The sequence below is a fragment of the Pipistrellus hanaki genome (assembly GCF_964339955.1).
Source record: "Pipistrellus hanaki genome assembly, chromosome: 11".
Lineage (NCBI taxonomy): Eukaryota > Metazoa > Chordata > Mammalia > Chiroptera > Vespertilionidae > Pipistrellus > Pipistrellus hanaki.
In genome coordinates, this window is record NC_140513.1 from 70,769,247 (window position 1) to 70,784,292 (window position 15,046).

General features: G+C 65.6%; 1 protein-coding gene across 1 annotated transcript in view; it reads left to right on the top strand.

Moving 5' to 3' along the window:
- The window catches only part of LOC311629643 (NUT family member 2G-like), a gene marked incomplete at both ends in the record, with an annotated part of 96,625 nt that extends 85,820 nt beyond the window's left edge, over window positions 1-10,805 (top strand). The window contains one exon of the mRNA XM_084897910.1: window positions 10,243-10,805. Within this exon, the coding sequence (XP_084754036.1) occupies window positions 10,243-10,805 (563 nt within the window). The remainder of the gene's footprint in view (window positions 1-10,242) is intronic.
- Window positions 10,806-15,046: the final 4,241 nt, after the last annotated feature.

Here is a 15,046-nt window from a genome sequence, read left to right on the forward strand (position 1 = left end):
GGATGACCCCAACTTTGGGCACATGCCAGAGGCCCTCTGACCCCCCAGGCAGACGGCAGAGCTGTGCCGTAGCAGCGCTGGCCTGGGCCCAGAGGCCTGGTCCTGGCCCCAGAACCTTCCAGAAGCTGTGTGTCCCAGCAGACACTCTGTGACACAGAGCAGGTGCCTTGACATACCACACAGCAGCCAACTCTCAGGCTCCCGTCTCTGAAGGCTGTGATGGGAAATGGACTTGGACCTCCCTCCCTGCAGGCGGTCAGCACAGCCTGTGTCTCCGGCCCAGGATGCATGGATGTGTGGGTTTTGTGTTTCTTTTATTTTGTTTAATGTTTTTATTAATTTCAGACAGGAAGGGAGAGAGAGAGGCATCAATGATGAGAGAGAAGCATTGGGCCCAAGCCCACAGCCCAGGCTTGTGCTCTGACCATCAGTTCCTGGTCATGGGTTGAGGCTCAACCCCTGAGCCCGGCCGGCCGGACCGTGCAGGTTTTCCTGAGGGCCGGCCTTGGCGGGAGAAGGGCGGGCCTGGCATCCTGAGGTCTGGGGTGTGCTCTCCAAACCTGGGTCACTTGCAGCCCAAATTCCCAGCTGCTCATTGCCCAAGCCACAGCGGAGGGGCAGTGGGCGCTCCCTCCACCGCCTGTGCCGCTCTCCGAGGGGTGCCTGTCACCAGCCCTTGAGTTTGCAAAGCGAGTGGGTAGACGGTGGACAGACTTCTGTTATGGTTACTGGACAGCCTCTGCGGTTCGCTCCTTTCTCCTGTGGGCTCTCCTCTATCCCCGACCCCTCTTCCTTTCCAAACAGGGCCTCTTGGCATAGGTCTCCGTGCGTGTGCGTGCGTGTGCGTGTGCTCACGTGTGTGTGCACCTCTCTGGGAAGGATGTGACCCTCGTCGTGTTCTCAGAGGAGACCTGACCGTCCAGAGGGCCCCTTACTGTGTCAGGCCCCTTTGAGGGCCGGCCTCCCCGCTCACAGGTGACTCCTCTGAGGTCGCTGCGAGCCCAGCAGGTGCTGGGGGGGGGGAGCTGGGGTTCTGCCCCTCCCGGCACCTGGGGTCCCCACTGCCCACCCCAAACAAAACAGTAGGAAAAGCGACAAAATCAGGCCGCTGCTGGAAGCGGGTGGACATCAGGCTGCACAGGAAGGTCCTCTTCGGCTGCGCTGGCAATGCTGCCTGGACGGCTGGGCTGCTGGCGGCGGCGGGCGAGGCGGGCAGGGATAGGCCCTCCTCACAGGACAGGACGGTGCCCGCTCCATTCTCTGCTGACCGCAGGCTCTCCAACCAGGCCCTGGGAGTCTCCCGGGCGGCTGAGCTGCCGCAAGGCTCACGCCTGGTGCCGCCCGCAGCACTGGGAGCCGGGCTCCGGCACATCCTCCCCTCAGGCTCCTCCCCTCAGGCTCCTCCCCTCAGGCTCCTCCCCTCAGGCTCCTCCCCTCAGGCTCCTCCCCTCAGGCTCCGGCGTCCTCCCCTCAGGCTCCTCCCCTCAGGCTCCTCCCCTCAGGCTCCGGCGTCCTCCCCTCAGGCTCCGGCGTCCTCCCCTCAGGCTCCGGCGTCCTCCCCTCAGGCTCCTCCCCTCAGGCTCCTCCCCTCAGGCTCCGGTGTCCTCCCCTCAGGCTCCTCCCCTCAGGCTCCTCCCCTCAGGCTCCTCCCCTCAGGCTCCGGCGTCCTCCCCTCAGGCTCCTCCCCTCAGGCTCCTCCCCTCAGGCTCCTCCCCTCAGGCTCCTCCCCTCAGGCTCCGGCGTCCTCCCCTCAGGCTCCTCCCCTCAGGCTCCTCCCCTCAGGCTCCGGCGTCCTCCCCTCAGGCTCCTCCCCTCAGGCTCCTCCCCTCAGGCTCCGACGTCCTCCCCTCAGGCTCCTCCCCTCAGGCTCCTCCCCTCAGGCTCCGGCGTCCTCCCCTCAGGCTCCTCCCCTCAGGCTCCTCCCCTCAGGCTCCGGCGTCCTCCCCTCAGGCTCCTCCCCTCAGGCTCCGGCGTCCTCCCCTCAGGCTCCTCCCCTCAGGCTCCTCCCCTCAGGCTCCGGCGTCCTCCCCTCAGGCTCCTCCCCTCAGGCTCCTCCCCTCAGGCTCCTCCCCTCAGGCTCCTCCCCTCAGGCTCCGGCGTCCTCCCCTCAGGCTCCTCCCCTCAGGCTCCTCCCCTCAGGCTCCGGCGTCCTCCCCTCAGGCTCCTCCCCTCAGGCTCCTCCCCTCAGGCTCCTCCCCTCAGGCTCCTCCCCTCAGGCTCCGGCGTCCTCCCCTCAGGCTCCTCCCCTCAGGCTCCTCCCCTCAGGCTCCTCCCCTCAGGCTCCTCCCCTCAGGCTCTGGTGTCCTCCCCTCAGGCTCCTCCCCTCAGGCTCCTCCCCTCAGGCTCCTCCCCTCAGGCTCCAGCGTCCTCCCCTCAGGCTCCTCCCCTCAGGCTCCTCCCCTCAGGCTCCTCCCCTCAGGCTCCGGTGTCCTCCCCTCAGGCTCCTCCCCTCAGGCTCCTCCCCTCAGGCTCCTCCCCTCAGGCTCCTCCCCTCAGGCTCCTCCCCTCAGGCTCCGGTGTCCTCCCCTCAGGCTCCGGGCCTGCAGGGCCCAGGCCGCCTCTCCTGCCCTGAAGCCTGGCTGGCCAGGCACATTCCAGAGCACCAGCCCGTCGGCTTGGCCGAGGCACCTGCCACCAGACCGCTGCTAAAAGGGCTGTTTCGCCCATTCCAGCCCCAAGAGGCACACGCTGGCATTCTTGTCGTGGCTGAGAGGCCCCGGGCTGGCGCTCTGGCAGCTGCGTCCCCAGCAGCCGCCCGCCCCCCCGGCCCGGGGGCATTCCTCCCTCCAGGCCAGAGCTCTGCTTCTCATGGGGCCTGGAGGCAGGGGGAGGGCGCGCAGGGGCACCGGGAGGGCAGGGTGGGCGAGCTCCATAGGATGTGCTCTCCCCTGGCTGCAGGGAAGGCCTGAGCCTGGAGTGCCTGCTGCCTGCCGTCCTCTCTGCCAGCCCCACACCAGGTGTCAGGGACACCTCTGTCCTGTGGGAGAAGCATGGGGATGTACCCCCACAAGGTCCCTCTGCCTTCCTGCAGCCGGGGCTGCCCCAATGGCCAGGCATCTCGGGCCTGTCCATGCCCCCTCGCTGAGGTGCCAGGCCCGAGGAGAAGGGCCATGCCCGCAGCCACCTTGCTGCGAAGAAGCCCACACACCCAAGGCATCTAGTGGGTGCCCTGCCCCCGGCCGGAACAGGGCTGAGAGCCACGCCTGAATTCCCGACCCCAGGCCAGGAGCACAGGGCATGGGTGTGTGTGTGCCCTCAGGTGTCGGGTGGGTAGTGATTAGCACCAGGTCGCTGGCACCATGAGCTTATGCCCTCCAGCAGGTGGTGTGCGCCCTCCCACACTCCACGCTGAGCGCTAGTGTGTGAGGCCAAGGCCGGTGTGTGAGGCCAAGGCCGGCAAGGACTGCGGAGGAAGATGGAGTCCATGCCCTCCGAGGAGGCGGGGTCAAGAGGAAGGAAGCACACTGCCGACACTGTCACCTTAGAGCCCAGCCCTGAGCTCGGGAGATGCCTGCTCATCGCCCACTCACCACCCACGGCCCAGCCCTCCAGGTCAGCCCCGGCCGATGCCCCGTCCGCACCGGCACCAGACGGGCCACGAGGAGCCGGCACAGGCCTGGGAGAGTGCTGTCTGCGGGTGGGTGCCCTGGGCTCCAGACCAGAGTGCACACAGGAACCCCCTCCGTTGCCTCTTTTAGGCCCCAACTTCCTCGGAGCCACTGCCAGCGTGTAGAGCTGGGCCTGAAGGCCAACCAGCAGAAAAGGACCCTCCCGGCCGCTCTTCAGGGCAGCCGCGGCCTTCAGGAGCTGTTGGCGAGTTTGCCCGCAGCCTGGTTTGCCTGTGGTCACATTTCAGAGGTGAGTCAGGTGTCCAGGCACGGCCCCTTCGCCATGAGCAGGAGCAGAGGGGCTGGGCAGAGGGGCTGGGGTGAGGGGCTGGGGTGAGAGGCTGGGCAGAGGTGCTGGGTGAGGGGCTGGGGTGAGGGGCTGGGCAGAGGGGCTGGGGTGAGGGGCTGGGGTGAGGGGCTGGGGTGAGGGGCTGGGCAGAGGGGCTGGGGTGAGGGGCTGGGGTGAGAGGCTGGGCAGAGGGGCTGGGGTGAGGGGCTGTGCAGAGGGGCTGGGGTGAGAGGCTGGGCAGAGGGGCTGGGGTGAGGGGCTGGGGTGAGGGGCTGGGCAGAGGGGCTGGGGTGAGGGGCTGTGCAGAGGGGCTGGGGTGAGAGGCTGGGGTGAGGGGCTGTGCAGAGGGGCTGGGGTGAGAGGCTGGGCAGAGGGGCTGGGGTGAGGGGCTGGGGTGAGGGGCTGGGCAGAGGGGCTGGGGTGAGGGGCTGTGCAGAGGGGCTGGGGTGAGAGGCTGGGGTGAGGGGCTGGGCAGAGGGGCTGGGGTGAGGGTCTGGGGTGAGGGGCTGGGCAGAGGGGCTGGGCAGAGGGGCTGGGTGAGGGGCTGGGTGAGGGGCTGGGGTGAGGGGCTGGGCAGAGGGGCTGGGCAGAGAGGCTGGGTGAGGGGCTGGGCAGAGGGGCTGGGCAGAGGGGCTGGGCAGAGAGGCTGGGTGAGGGGCTGGGTGAGGGGCTGGGTGAGGGGCTGGGGTGAGGGGCTGGGCAGAGGGGCTGGGTGAGGGGCTGGGGTGAGGGGCTGGGCAGAGGGGCTGGGTGAGGGGCTGGGTGAGGGGCTGGGTGAGGGGCTGGGGTGAGGGGCTGGGCAGAGGGGCTGGGTGAGGGGCTGGGGTGAGGGGCTGGGCAGAGGGGCTGGGTGAGGGGCTGGGTGAGGGGCTGGGTGAGGGGCTGGGGTGAGGGGCTGGGTGAGGGTCTGGGTGAGGGGCTGGGGTGAGGGGCTGGGTGAGGGGCTGGGGTGAGGGGCTGGGTGAGGGGCTGGGGTGAGGGGCTGGGTGAGGGGCTGGGTGAGGGGCTGGGTGAGGGGCTGGGGTGAGGGGCTGGGCAGAGGGGCTGGGCAGAGGGGCTGGGGTGAGGGGCTGGGCAGAGGGGCTGGGTGAGGGGCTGGGTGAGGGGCTGGGCAGAGGGGCTGGGTGAGGGGCTGGGTGAGGGGCTGGGTGAGGGTCTGGGGTGAGGGGCTGGGTGAGGGGCTGGGGTGAGGGGCTGGGCAGAGGGGCTGGGTGAGGGGCTGGGTGAGGGGCTGGGCAGAGGGGCTGGGTGAGGGGCTGGGTGAGGGGCTGGGTGAGGGTCTGGGGTGAGGGGCTGGGCAGAGGGGCTGGGTGAGGGGCTGGGTGAGGGGCTGGGCAGAGGGGCTGGGTGAGGGGCTGGGGTGAGGGGCTGGGTGAGGGGCTGGGTGAGGGGCTGGGGTGAGGGGCTGGGTGAGGGGCTGGGTGAGGGGCTGGGTGAGGGTCTGGGGTGAGGGGCTGGGCAGAGGGGCTGGGTGAGGGGCTGGGTGAGGGGCTGGGTGAGGGTCTGGGGTGAGGGGCTGGGTGAGGGGCTGGGTGAGGGGCTGGGTGAGGGGTTGGGGTGAGGGGCTGGGTGAGGGGCTGGGTGAGGGGCTGGGTGAGGGGCTGGGGTGAGGGTCTGGGTGAGGGTCTGGGGTGAGGGTCTGGGGTGAGGGGCTGGGTGAGGGGCTGGGTGAGGGTCTGGGGTGAGGGGCTGGGGTGAGAGGCTGGGCAGAGGGGCTGGGTGAGGGGCTGGGGTGAGGGGCTGGGTGAGGGTCTGGGGTGAGGGGCTGAGCTTCAGGGCGATGCTGACACCCCCTTCTCCTGCTCTCAGGTCGGGCACAGGAAGCTGAGCTTTGATGTGCTGTCTGTGCAAGCCCTCGCTGGAGTCAGGCTGTTAGAAGTGATGCTTAATTTGCCTTTTATCAGAGACCAGAGGAAAGAGTTGAAAGCAAGAGTCTGGGATTTTCAAAGAGCCTACAAGACTGGGGAGGGTTAGAGCAGCCTCGAGCCTGGGAGGGAGAAACGCCTGCAGCCTCCCAGCCGGAGGCCATGATTCCCAGCCTTGGATGGGTCAGGGGGAGGGCGGGGCGGGAGAGTAGGTGGTCCCCTCAGGAGACCCTGGACCGCAGCATCCAGTCTGTGGGCACAGCGCTGGGTGTGTCCTCGGGCTGGGCTGTGGTTTCACTTGGATCCTATTAAAAATCAAATCTTCAAAACCAGCGGGCCGGTGCTCTAGCATCGCTCACAGGTGACAGCCACCTGCACCTGAGCATTCCCGTCGGGAGCTCCTGGCAGAGCAAGACCCCCAGAAACACGGACCTGCAGAAGGCAGAGAGCTGAGCGCAGACACCCAGTGCTGCCGCGGAGGAGGGAGCCGCAGGGACAGCCGCCAGCCACACGAGCCCCCTGGACACGCGCAGGGAGCCGGGGCCCTGGCCCTCGGACCGCTCGCCGAGCTTCGCAAGGGCGATTATCCCGAAGACAGAGTGGACGCATGTCAGTGCTCCCGGGCCGCAGCGGGCCTGGCTGGCCTGGGAGGGAGGTGCCGGCCTGCGGCCTCGTGGCCCTGCCCGCCCAGGAGCCAGCTGGCCCTCCTGAGCTCTGCCCTGCACCCTTCAGGACTTCCCCCTTTCGCAGAGCCTGCCTCACGTCCAGGAAACTGAGAAGGGGGCGGAACACTCATAGGCAGAGAAACATGTCCCACATCATGCCGCCTGCCTGGTGTCTGCCACCGGGTGCCCGGCCAGCCCCTCGGCGAGCGGTCCTGGCGGTGAGGATCACCAGGGACCCAGGTGAAGTCTCCTCTGGTGCAGCTGCCGGGAGCAGGAACGTGATGGCGTGACGGCTTCCGGGAAAGGGATGACTGGACACTCAGGGGATGATGCAGGAAGCGGACGTGTGTGAGGGGGAGGCAGGACCACCGTGTGGCCCTGCGGGTCAGGCCCAAGTGCGCCATCCCGTGGGCACCCCGCGCCATCACTGCGAGTTCCGGTGGAGAGAGGCAGAGAGGGTCACGGGTCCTGAGCAGGATCCTGAGCCAGGAGGAACAGGCAGAGCCGGGCTTGCTGGGCAGACGGAACAGCCCGGGGGCAGGGGGCAGGTCTCAGTCAGCTCGGCACGGTCACACACACCACAGGCCTGGCTCAGGCAGCAGGCGGATCTTCCCAGCTCTGGGGGTCGAAGGTCAAGACAAGGTGCCAGCGTGGTGGGTCCTGGCTTGCAGGCAGCACTGCGTCCTCTTAGAAAGCTCTGGTGTCTTCTCAAAAGAACCCCACCTCGTGACCCCTTCCAACCCCAGTGACCTCCCAGAGGCCTCACCGCCAAATGCCATCACAGTGACGTCAGCATGAGAACCGGGGGATGACACTCATCAGTCCATGGTGGTGGGGGCCGGCGGGGGCCCCGCAGGTGTGGAGAGCAGGGACCTGCCCCCGGGAGCAGGGGGAGGGGGTGGGGGGAGCTGTAGCTGTCCTGCTCAAGGAGCAGCGGCCAGCATCCCCGGCTGATGAATGGACGGAGGAGGAGGGAGCCTGGCCGCGCTCGGCCTGGAGGGCAGACGGGGAGTCATTGCTGCGCCGAGCCAGCTGCAGGCGGGGACCGTGCCGCCCTCCGCACTCTCCTGCCAGCCCAGAGGAAGGCAGAGGTCGGGGAGCGATCTGACAGGCCACACCATCCTGCTCCGCATGGAGCAGAGGAGAGGGGGGCTGCCGGGACAGGGCTGATCCCCAGCAGCATAAACCAGGCTCAGGGCAAGGCTCCGGGTGACTCCCGGGGAGCTGGCCAGCACTCTGCGGGTCTTCTTTTCCTGCCCCAGCCTGGCCCCCACAGCGCGGTGCTCACGCTGGTCCCCGGAGAAGGCCGGAGCCGGGAAGGCAGCACCTGCCCGCTGCCGAGAAGACAAAGGGGCAGGTGGAGCGTGGACGTGGCCACACCTCCCTCCCCAGCACAGTTGCTTCTGGCTGAGAAGCATTTGGCGTTCAAGAGACATGAAGGATTCATGGCACTCTTTAAAGTATGAGTACAAAGGATTCCGTAGCTTTAAACCCAAGCAACCTCCTCCTGCCAAGTTCAAGCTGAGAAGCTTTGGGCCTGGAACAGTTGCGTAAGCATGGATTAGCTGTACTTGCTGACAAATAAATGCACGGCCAAGAGTGGAGAGAGCTGGTGTGTTGAATGCCTACCTGCCCCGTCTTTGAGGCTCAGCTTGCAGCCGGCTTTGGGTTGCTTTACACAGGGGTCTTCAAACTTTTTAAAGTGGGGGCCAGATCACGGTCCCTCAGAGAGCTGGAGGGCCGGACTATATGAACTACTAATCCCTACTGTAACACCTTGGCTGCGCTCACTGCCCAAAAAACCTGGCGGGCAGGATCAGACTCCCCTGGGGGCTGCATGTGGCCCGCGGGTCGTAGTTTGAAGACCCCTGCAAGCCTGCCTGATTTCCCATCACCCCAGCCTACACGGTGCGTGGCCACACCTCTCGGCATGCAGGGCGGCACTCAGGTGTTCGCAGGCCCAGCTCAGAGGTTGGAGGAACCAGTCGGACCCGGAGGACAGGGCCCGGCGACCCACGGAAAGCCGGCGGGAAGGACGAGGCCCTGGCTGCAGACGGCCCCTCCGGATCCTGGCTTTGAGGAAGGCGCTGCCCGCTGGGAGGGGCTCAGGCCCGCCTGGCAGCCCTCAGGGGCACAGGGGCCCGAGGCCACAGGAGGAACCCCGCCACCACCATGACTGGCCTCAGAGGACGCCTCTCCAGCCCAGCTCCAGATGTGCACAGCTGTGCACGCGGCCCTGGGACCCTGATGAGCTTCCCTGGACTCCGGCCCCCGGAGGCCTGAGGTCATGCATGGGTGCTGCTGCCGGGGACTGTCTGTCCGTGGGGAAGGGGCTCTCCGGAGGGGCAGGCCCGCCTGGCCAGGCTGCCGGAGCGAAAGCACCGCGCCGGGACCTCCGTCCCTGCAGCCGCCGAGGCTGAGGCCCCCGTGAGACACCCCCCACCCCCCCCGGAATGGCAGGGCCTGTGGCGAGGCCCAGAGACCAGCCCCCGCCCACCTGGGCAGCCCACCGTCACAGTCGGACCCAGGCTTCTCCAGTGGCCCCAGACGCGGGCCTGTGCCCAGGAAGTGGGGAACCAGCCTGTGTCCTGTCTCCCAAGCCTCTGCATGGTGCTACCACAGCCTTCCCCAGCCCCTGGGAGGCAGCCAGGCCCTGGGCAGTCCAAGCCCCCACCACTCTCTGCTTCGGGTGTGCAAGAAGCTGCCTGGCCCATGGGGTCCCGTGTCCCCTTCATCACAGTTCGCAGAGGAGGCAGCGCCACGCAGCCGAGCACAGGTACCGTGAGGCCTCGCCCTCCACTCTCACCTCTACAAGCAGCGGCAATGGGAGTGACCACCAGGCAGGCTGGGCCCCGGATGGCCAGAGTCGCCTGAGCAGGTCACCAAAGACAGGGCCACCTCGCGCAGAGGCGGGAACCACAGAGGACCGAGCACGTGGGCCACGGCCGTGGTCGGGCAGGCAGGCCACAGACTCCTCCTGAGAAGCTGTCCGGCTCAGAAAGCCCGGACAGGGACTGCAGAGAGGACAGGACCTTCAGAGCCGGGATCTCCGCTTCCTTCCGAGGGCTTCCTCCAGCTGGCGGGAGCAGCGGCAGCGCAGGGCCCTCCCTCGGGCGCTTCGTGACCTGCCGGTGTGCCTGGCTCTGGGCATTCTGACGGTGAAGTGTTTAAAGCTACTCGTCCATATCTAAGGCAACACTAACAATAACACGCAGCCGTGTTCTTCTCCCAGAAACGGAAGTGGCAGCTGGTAGGACACAGGGCCCTCGGGGGCCGGCGCAGCACCGTGGGCAGCGCCCTGCGGCACCGTAGCTGGGGGGACTCTGCCAGAAGCACCGCTCCCACAGGCGCACTGCACTGAGCAGCCATCACTGGGAATCTCGGCAGCACCGCGGTGAACATCAGCCAGCGCTCCGGGGAGGCCGCACCGGGTGGCTGCCGTCTTCCTGCCCCCGGAGCCAGGCCAGAGCAGCACTGTGTGCCAGCGCCCACCTTCCTGCCCATCTGAGCGCAGGAAACGCACCCTCACCACGCACTTCCTCACACAAAGGATCATGCTGTGTACACCACCTCCCCTCCCGGAGCACACCCCTCTGGGCGGGCACACTGTGGGGGTTCCGGGGGCTTCTGGCAAGGCCTGTGGCCTGTCACAGGGCAATGGTAAATCAATGGAGGCACAGAGGACAAAGGAACCAGACTGAACTAGAGCTGCAACATGTCCATTTGAAATGTTCTTCATGAAGACGCAGATGACAAGGTAGTGGCTGCTCTAGTAACTCCATGCTGCGATGGTGATGAGTGTCTGTGACCATCAGCACAGAGGTCAGCCGTGACCCCCGTGGGCCTGGGCGGGTCCACCAGCACAGCCGTGACTCCCGTGGGCCTCGGGGGGATCGTCAGCACAGCCGTGACCCCCGTGGGCCTGGGCGGGTCCACCAGCACAGCCGTGACTCCCGTGGGCCTCGGGGGGACCGTCAGCACAGCCGTGACTCCCGTGGGCCTCGGGGGGACCGTCAGCACAGCCGTGACCCCCGTGGGCCTCGGGGGGACCGTCAGCACAGCCGTGACTCCCGTGGGCCTGGGCGGGTCCACCAGCACAGCCGTGACTCCCGTGGGCCTCGGGGGGACCGTCAGCACAGCCGTGACTCCCGTGGGCCTGGGCGGGACCGTCAGCACAGCCGTGACTCCCATGGGGCTGGGAGGGACCGTCAGCACAGCCGTGACTCCCGTGGGCCTGGGCGGGACCGTCAGCACAGCCGTGACTCCCGTGGGCCTGGGCGGGACCGTCAGCACAACCGTGACTCCCGTGGGCCTGGGCGGGTCCACCAGCACAGCCGTGACTCCCGTGGGCCTCGGGGGACCGTCAGCACAGCCGTGACTCCCCTGGGCCTCGGGGGGGGCCGTCAGCTCAGCCGTGACTCCCGTGGGCCTGGGCAGGACCGTCAGGACAGCTGGGAAACGCTGAAGTGAGATCCATGAGAGTGAAGCTGGGGTTTCCCAGCCCACACTCCCCACCCTGGCGCTGAGACTAGGAAGTCTCCGTGGGCTCTTTCAGCTGCCAGACTGGGTGACAAGGTGTGTAACCATGAGAGAAACTCAGCTCCCCCATCAGGCCACAGACCAGGAGCCAGGCGGAGGACCCCTCCCCAGAGTCCGTCTGCAGTCAGGCCAGGAGGGTGCTGGTCGCTCTGAGTCCCCTTGGCCCCTCCTCTCTCTTGCAGGGACCCAGAGGAAGGCAGCGGGCTGGGCACGGGAGAGGAGTCTCCGGAAGCACTGAATCGCTGGGCTTGTTCCCAAAGCTCCGAGGACAGCAGTTTCCTGGCAAACCAAGTTCCACGAACGGACTGGGGTGGGGGGGAGTTTCTGTGATGCTGCCTTCGGCCTACGAGACAGGCACACGCACCTGCCCGCAGCTCCCTCCCCCGAACTGCCACGTTCAGAAGGGAGGGGCGCTTCCCCGTCGTTGTGAGCACGTCAGCCCACAAACACGCCAAACGTGCAGCCGCAGGGCACAGCGCCGGCAGGACCCGCAGGCCGCTGCTCACGCTGACCTCGGGGCCTCCACCGCCGCCTCCACGGAACACGGGCCTCGCACTCCTCTCCGCGGAGATGTGGTGGTGCTCCCTGTGGTGCTCACGGTCAGGGAAGCACTGCACTCCCTCTCCCAGGCCAGCTGGGCACGGCGAGGAAAGAATCACAGCTGCGTCTGCAGTGTTTCCACGCCAGAACGGGATGTGCACGTCTAAGTGCTGGACAGGCCCGGGCGGGGACGGGGCGGGGGTGAGGGAGGCCCGAGGTTTTGTTTACACGTTTCCCCGTCTCCTGGGCCACAGCTTCCTCCACCTGCAAGGCAAACTCACTCATCAAAGCAGCAGACTCATCTCTTCCTCTCAGCTTTCCCTGAAGACAGAGAAGAGGGAGGGCGAGTACAAAGGCATTTTCACTGGGAGATCCAACTCAAACTTCCTCTCCAACTAAAACTGCCCGAACGTTCCTCCCTGAGCCCAGGAGGAAGCCACTTCGGAACCTTTGTGTGACTGTTACAGACAAAGCCCCAACACCTGCTCTGCTGCCCGCGTGAGGCCCGGGCTTCTCCAGCCTGCTGGGTGCGGGGTGCTCACATCGCCCGCCTGCTGCTGGGCAGCCCCGCCTCCTCGGAGTACACGCTGATGTGAACAAAACCCAGGAGTCTGAGAGCCGCAGGATGGGCGGTCAAGGGGCCCGCAGCGCCCGCAGAGTGCACACTCTCCCGCTCCTGGTGCTGGCAGCAGGGGAGCCCAGCAGGCCAGGCTGACCCCGGAGGACAGCCCGCCATGGCCTCCAGGGGGACCCAGAGGCGGAAGAGGCAGGGAGAACCTACAGCTCCTAAAAGAGTCGTGGTCTCCTTCTGGAGAACCAGCCCAGGCAGCAGCAGGAGGAGGGAGGAGCCGTTAGGGTGCTGGGCCCAGAGGACCCCCCGGCAGGTCAGCAGGAGGGTGAGAAGCAGACCTGAGAGGCAGGGCCTGGAGCCACTGCAGGGACCACCGTCTGGGCCCCACAGTGCACTGGGAGTGCGCGGAGAGCAGGGCTGAGTGCATCAAAAGGCAGAATAAAGACAGCCAGTCAGACTGGGGGGATTGTGGCAACGGGGGGTCTGGGGGGACTAGGGGACCATGAGCCTCATCACGCTGGAGAGACAGCTGAGAACCACTTCCCACAGGACGTGAAGACAGCAGTGTCATAGGAAACGAGCTGAGCGAGCAGCACAGAGGACAGCTTGGCCCCTGAGAGCCCGGAGCACGTCCTGTGCTGCAGAGAGGAGGACAGAGACGGAGGGACGAGAGGAACAGAGACACCTGTAGGAACATATCAAATGAGAATCTCTCAGGTGAATGTCTTGAACTAGGACCCAGTGCAACAAACTCATATATACACCAATAAAGATTAAATAAATTTTCAGAGACCAAAGTATTTGACACACTACTATTAGAATTTTCTTACATAAACTAATCTAGCAATTAATCTGATGTTCAATAAGTTAACTAGAAACTTTCATTGAACCAAACGAGACTAGAAGTTACTAGCAAAGCCAGGGAGCTACCGCATAGAGGTCAGGCCTCCTGCTGCCAGGGGCCAGCCAGGAAGTGCCACCATAAGAGAAACACGGGAGATTCACACTCAGCTCCAGGCTGCAGGAGACCACGATCCCAGGTTCACACTCAGCTCCGGGCTGCAGACTATGGTCCCAGGTTCACACTCAGCTCCGGGCTGCAGACTATGGTCCCAGGTTCACACTCCGCTCCGGGCTGCAGGAGACCACGGTCCCAGCGTTGGCAGGAAGCAGGCTCAGGGACTCCTGTCCTGGCCACACTCTGCAGACCCACACCCGGGTTAAGGGGGCAAGCTGGACACTGGGCTGCCGCAGCCTCTCACGAGATGGCAGGAAGTGAGACGGCCCAAGTTTACTGACCTCCGCATCCCACCCCACATGGCATCCATTTCTCGTTGAAGACTATCCTCACTGCTCTGCATCACCCCACATTTTGACTATATTTAGTACCTAATCTGTACATGAAAACTCATGTTGGCTATGCTCTGACCCAGGGATTTGAGGCATAATGATCCCCAGAACATCTGCAGTGGATCACTGGTTACCCATGGAGAACCCACTTCCTCCCGCCATTGTGCACACCTCACACACCACCCCACACACATGCACACAGCACCACTACACACACCACACCGCACCATATATACCACACACACCACACCACACACACCACCACACACACATGCACACAGCACCGACACTACAGACACCACACCACACCATACATACCACACACACCACACCACACACACCACACCTCACACACCACACCACACACATGCACACAGCACCGACACTACACACACCACACCGCACCATACATACCACACACACCACACCACACACACCACACCTCACACACCACACCACACACATACACACAGCACCGACACTACACACACCATACCATACATACCACACACACCACACCACACACACCACACCTCACACACCACACCACACACACCACACCTCACACACCACACCACACACACCACACCTCACACACCACACCACACACATGCACTGACACTACACACACCACACCACATCATACATACCACACACACCACACCACACACATGCATACAGCACCGACACCACACACATCACACCACATACACCACACCACACACACCACACCTCACACACCACACCACACACATGCACACAGCACCGACACTACACACACCACACCACACCATACATACCACACACACCACATCACACACACCACACCACACGCATGCACACAGCACCAACACCACAGATACCACGCCACACACACCGCACCACACACACCACAGCACACACACAGTAAGCCCACACAGACACACTGAGTATCAGAACCGCTAGGAGCCACCTGGAATGCCATCCTGAAGCGGGAGAGTTGCTTCCCGGCGAGCAGGCCTCAGGCTGCTCACGGGTTCGACGGGAGACGCCTTCAGACCACCCATAGCGCCCGGCGGCCAGGCACCCCCTGACCCTCCCAGGGCCGAGGTCACTGATCTGGGTTTCCCTGTGAGCCCCGGATCGCTCGGTCCCGGCATCAGGCCTGCATGTGCTCCTGAGAGAAAAACAGAGTCTGATCTGGCGACCAGGGAGCCAGGGCAAGGTGGGCAGGGACGTGTGGTGAGCTCAGCGGCACGCCCACACGCCAAGGCTGCGGGCATCCTCCACCCTGCAGGGCCCTCTCCCGGGCACCCCTCGTGGCAGGGGAGACGCTGCGGAGGCTCCTCCGCCTGGTGCCTCAGAGGGCCCTTGGTCACGGGGGCTCTGCCCTCCGGGAACGGGCTGGTCGCCCTGTGGAAGGGCCGCCCGTCCTCACAGGGAGGAGGCTGGTGAGAGGGAAGCGAGGCCCAGGGAGAGAGGGCACCAGCCTTGGGGGGCAGTGTGTGTTCCCCAGCACACAGGGCTCCAGGCGACTCGGGGCCCCAGGGGTGACTCAGCGCCCCTGCCATTCTCCAGGAACCTGAACTTCCCTGGGAGGAGCCCGAGGGAGCAGCACCCACCCCACCCCACCCCCCCAC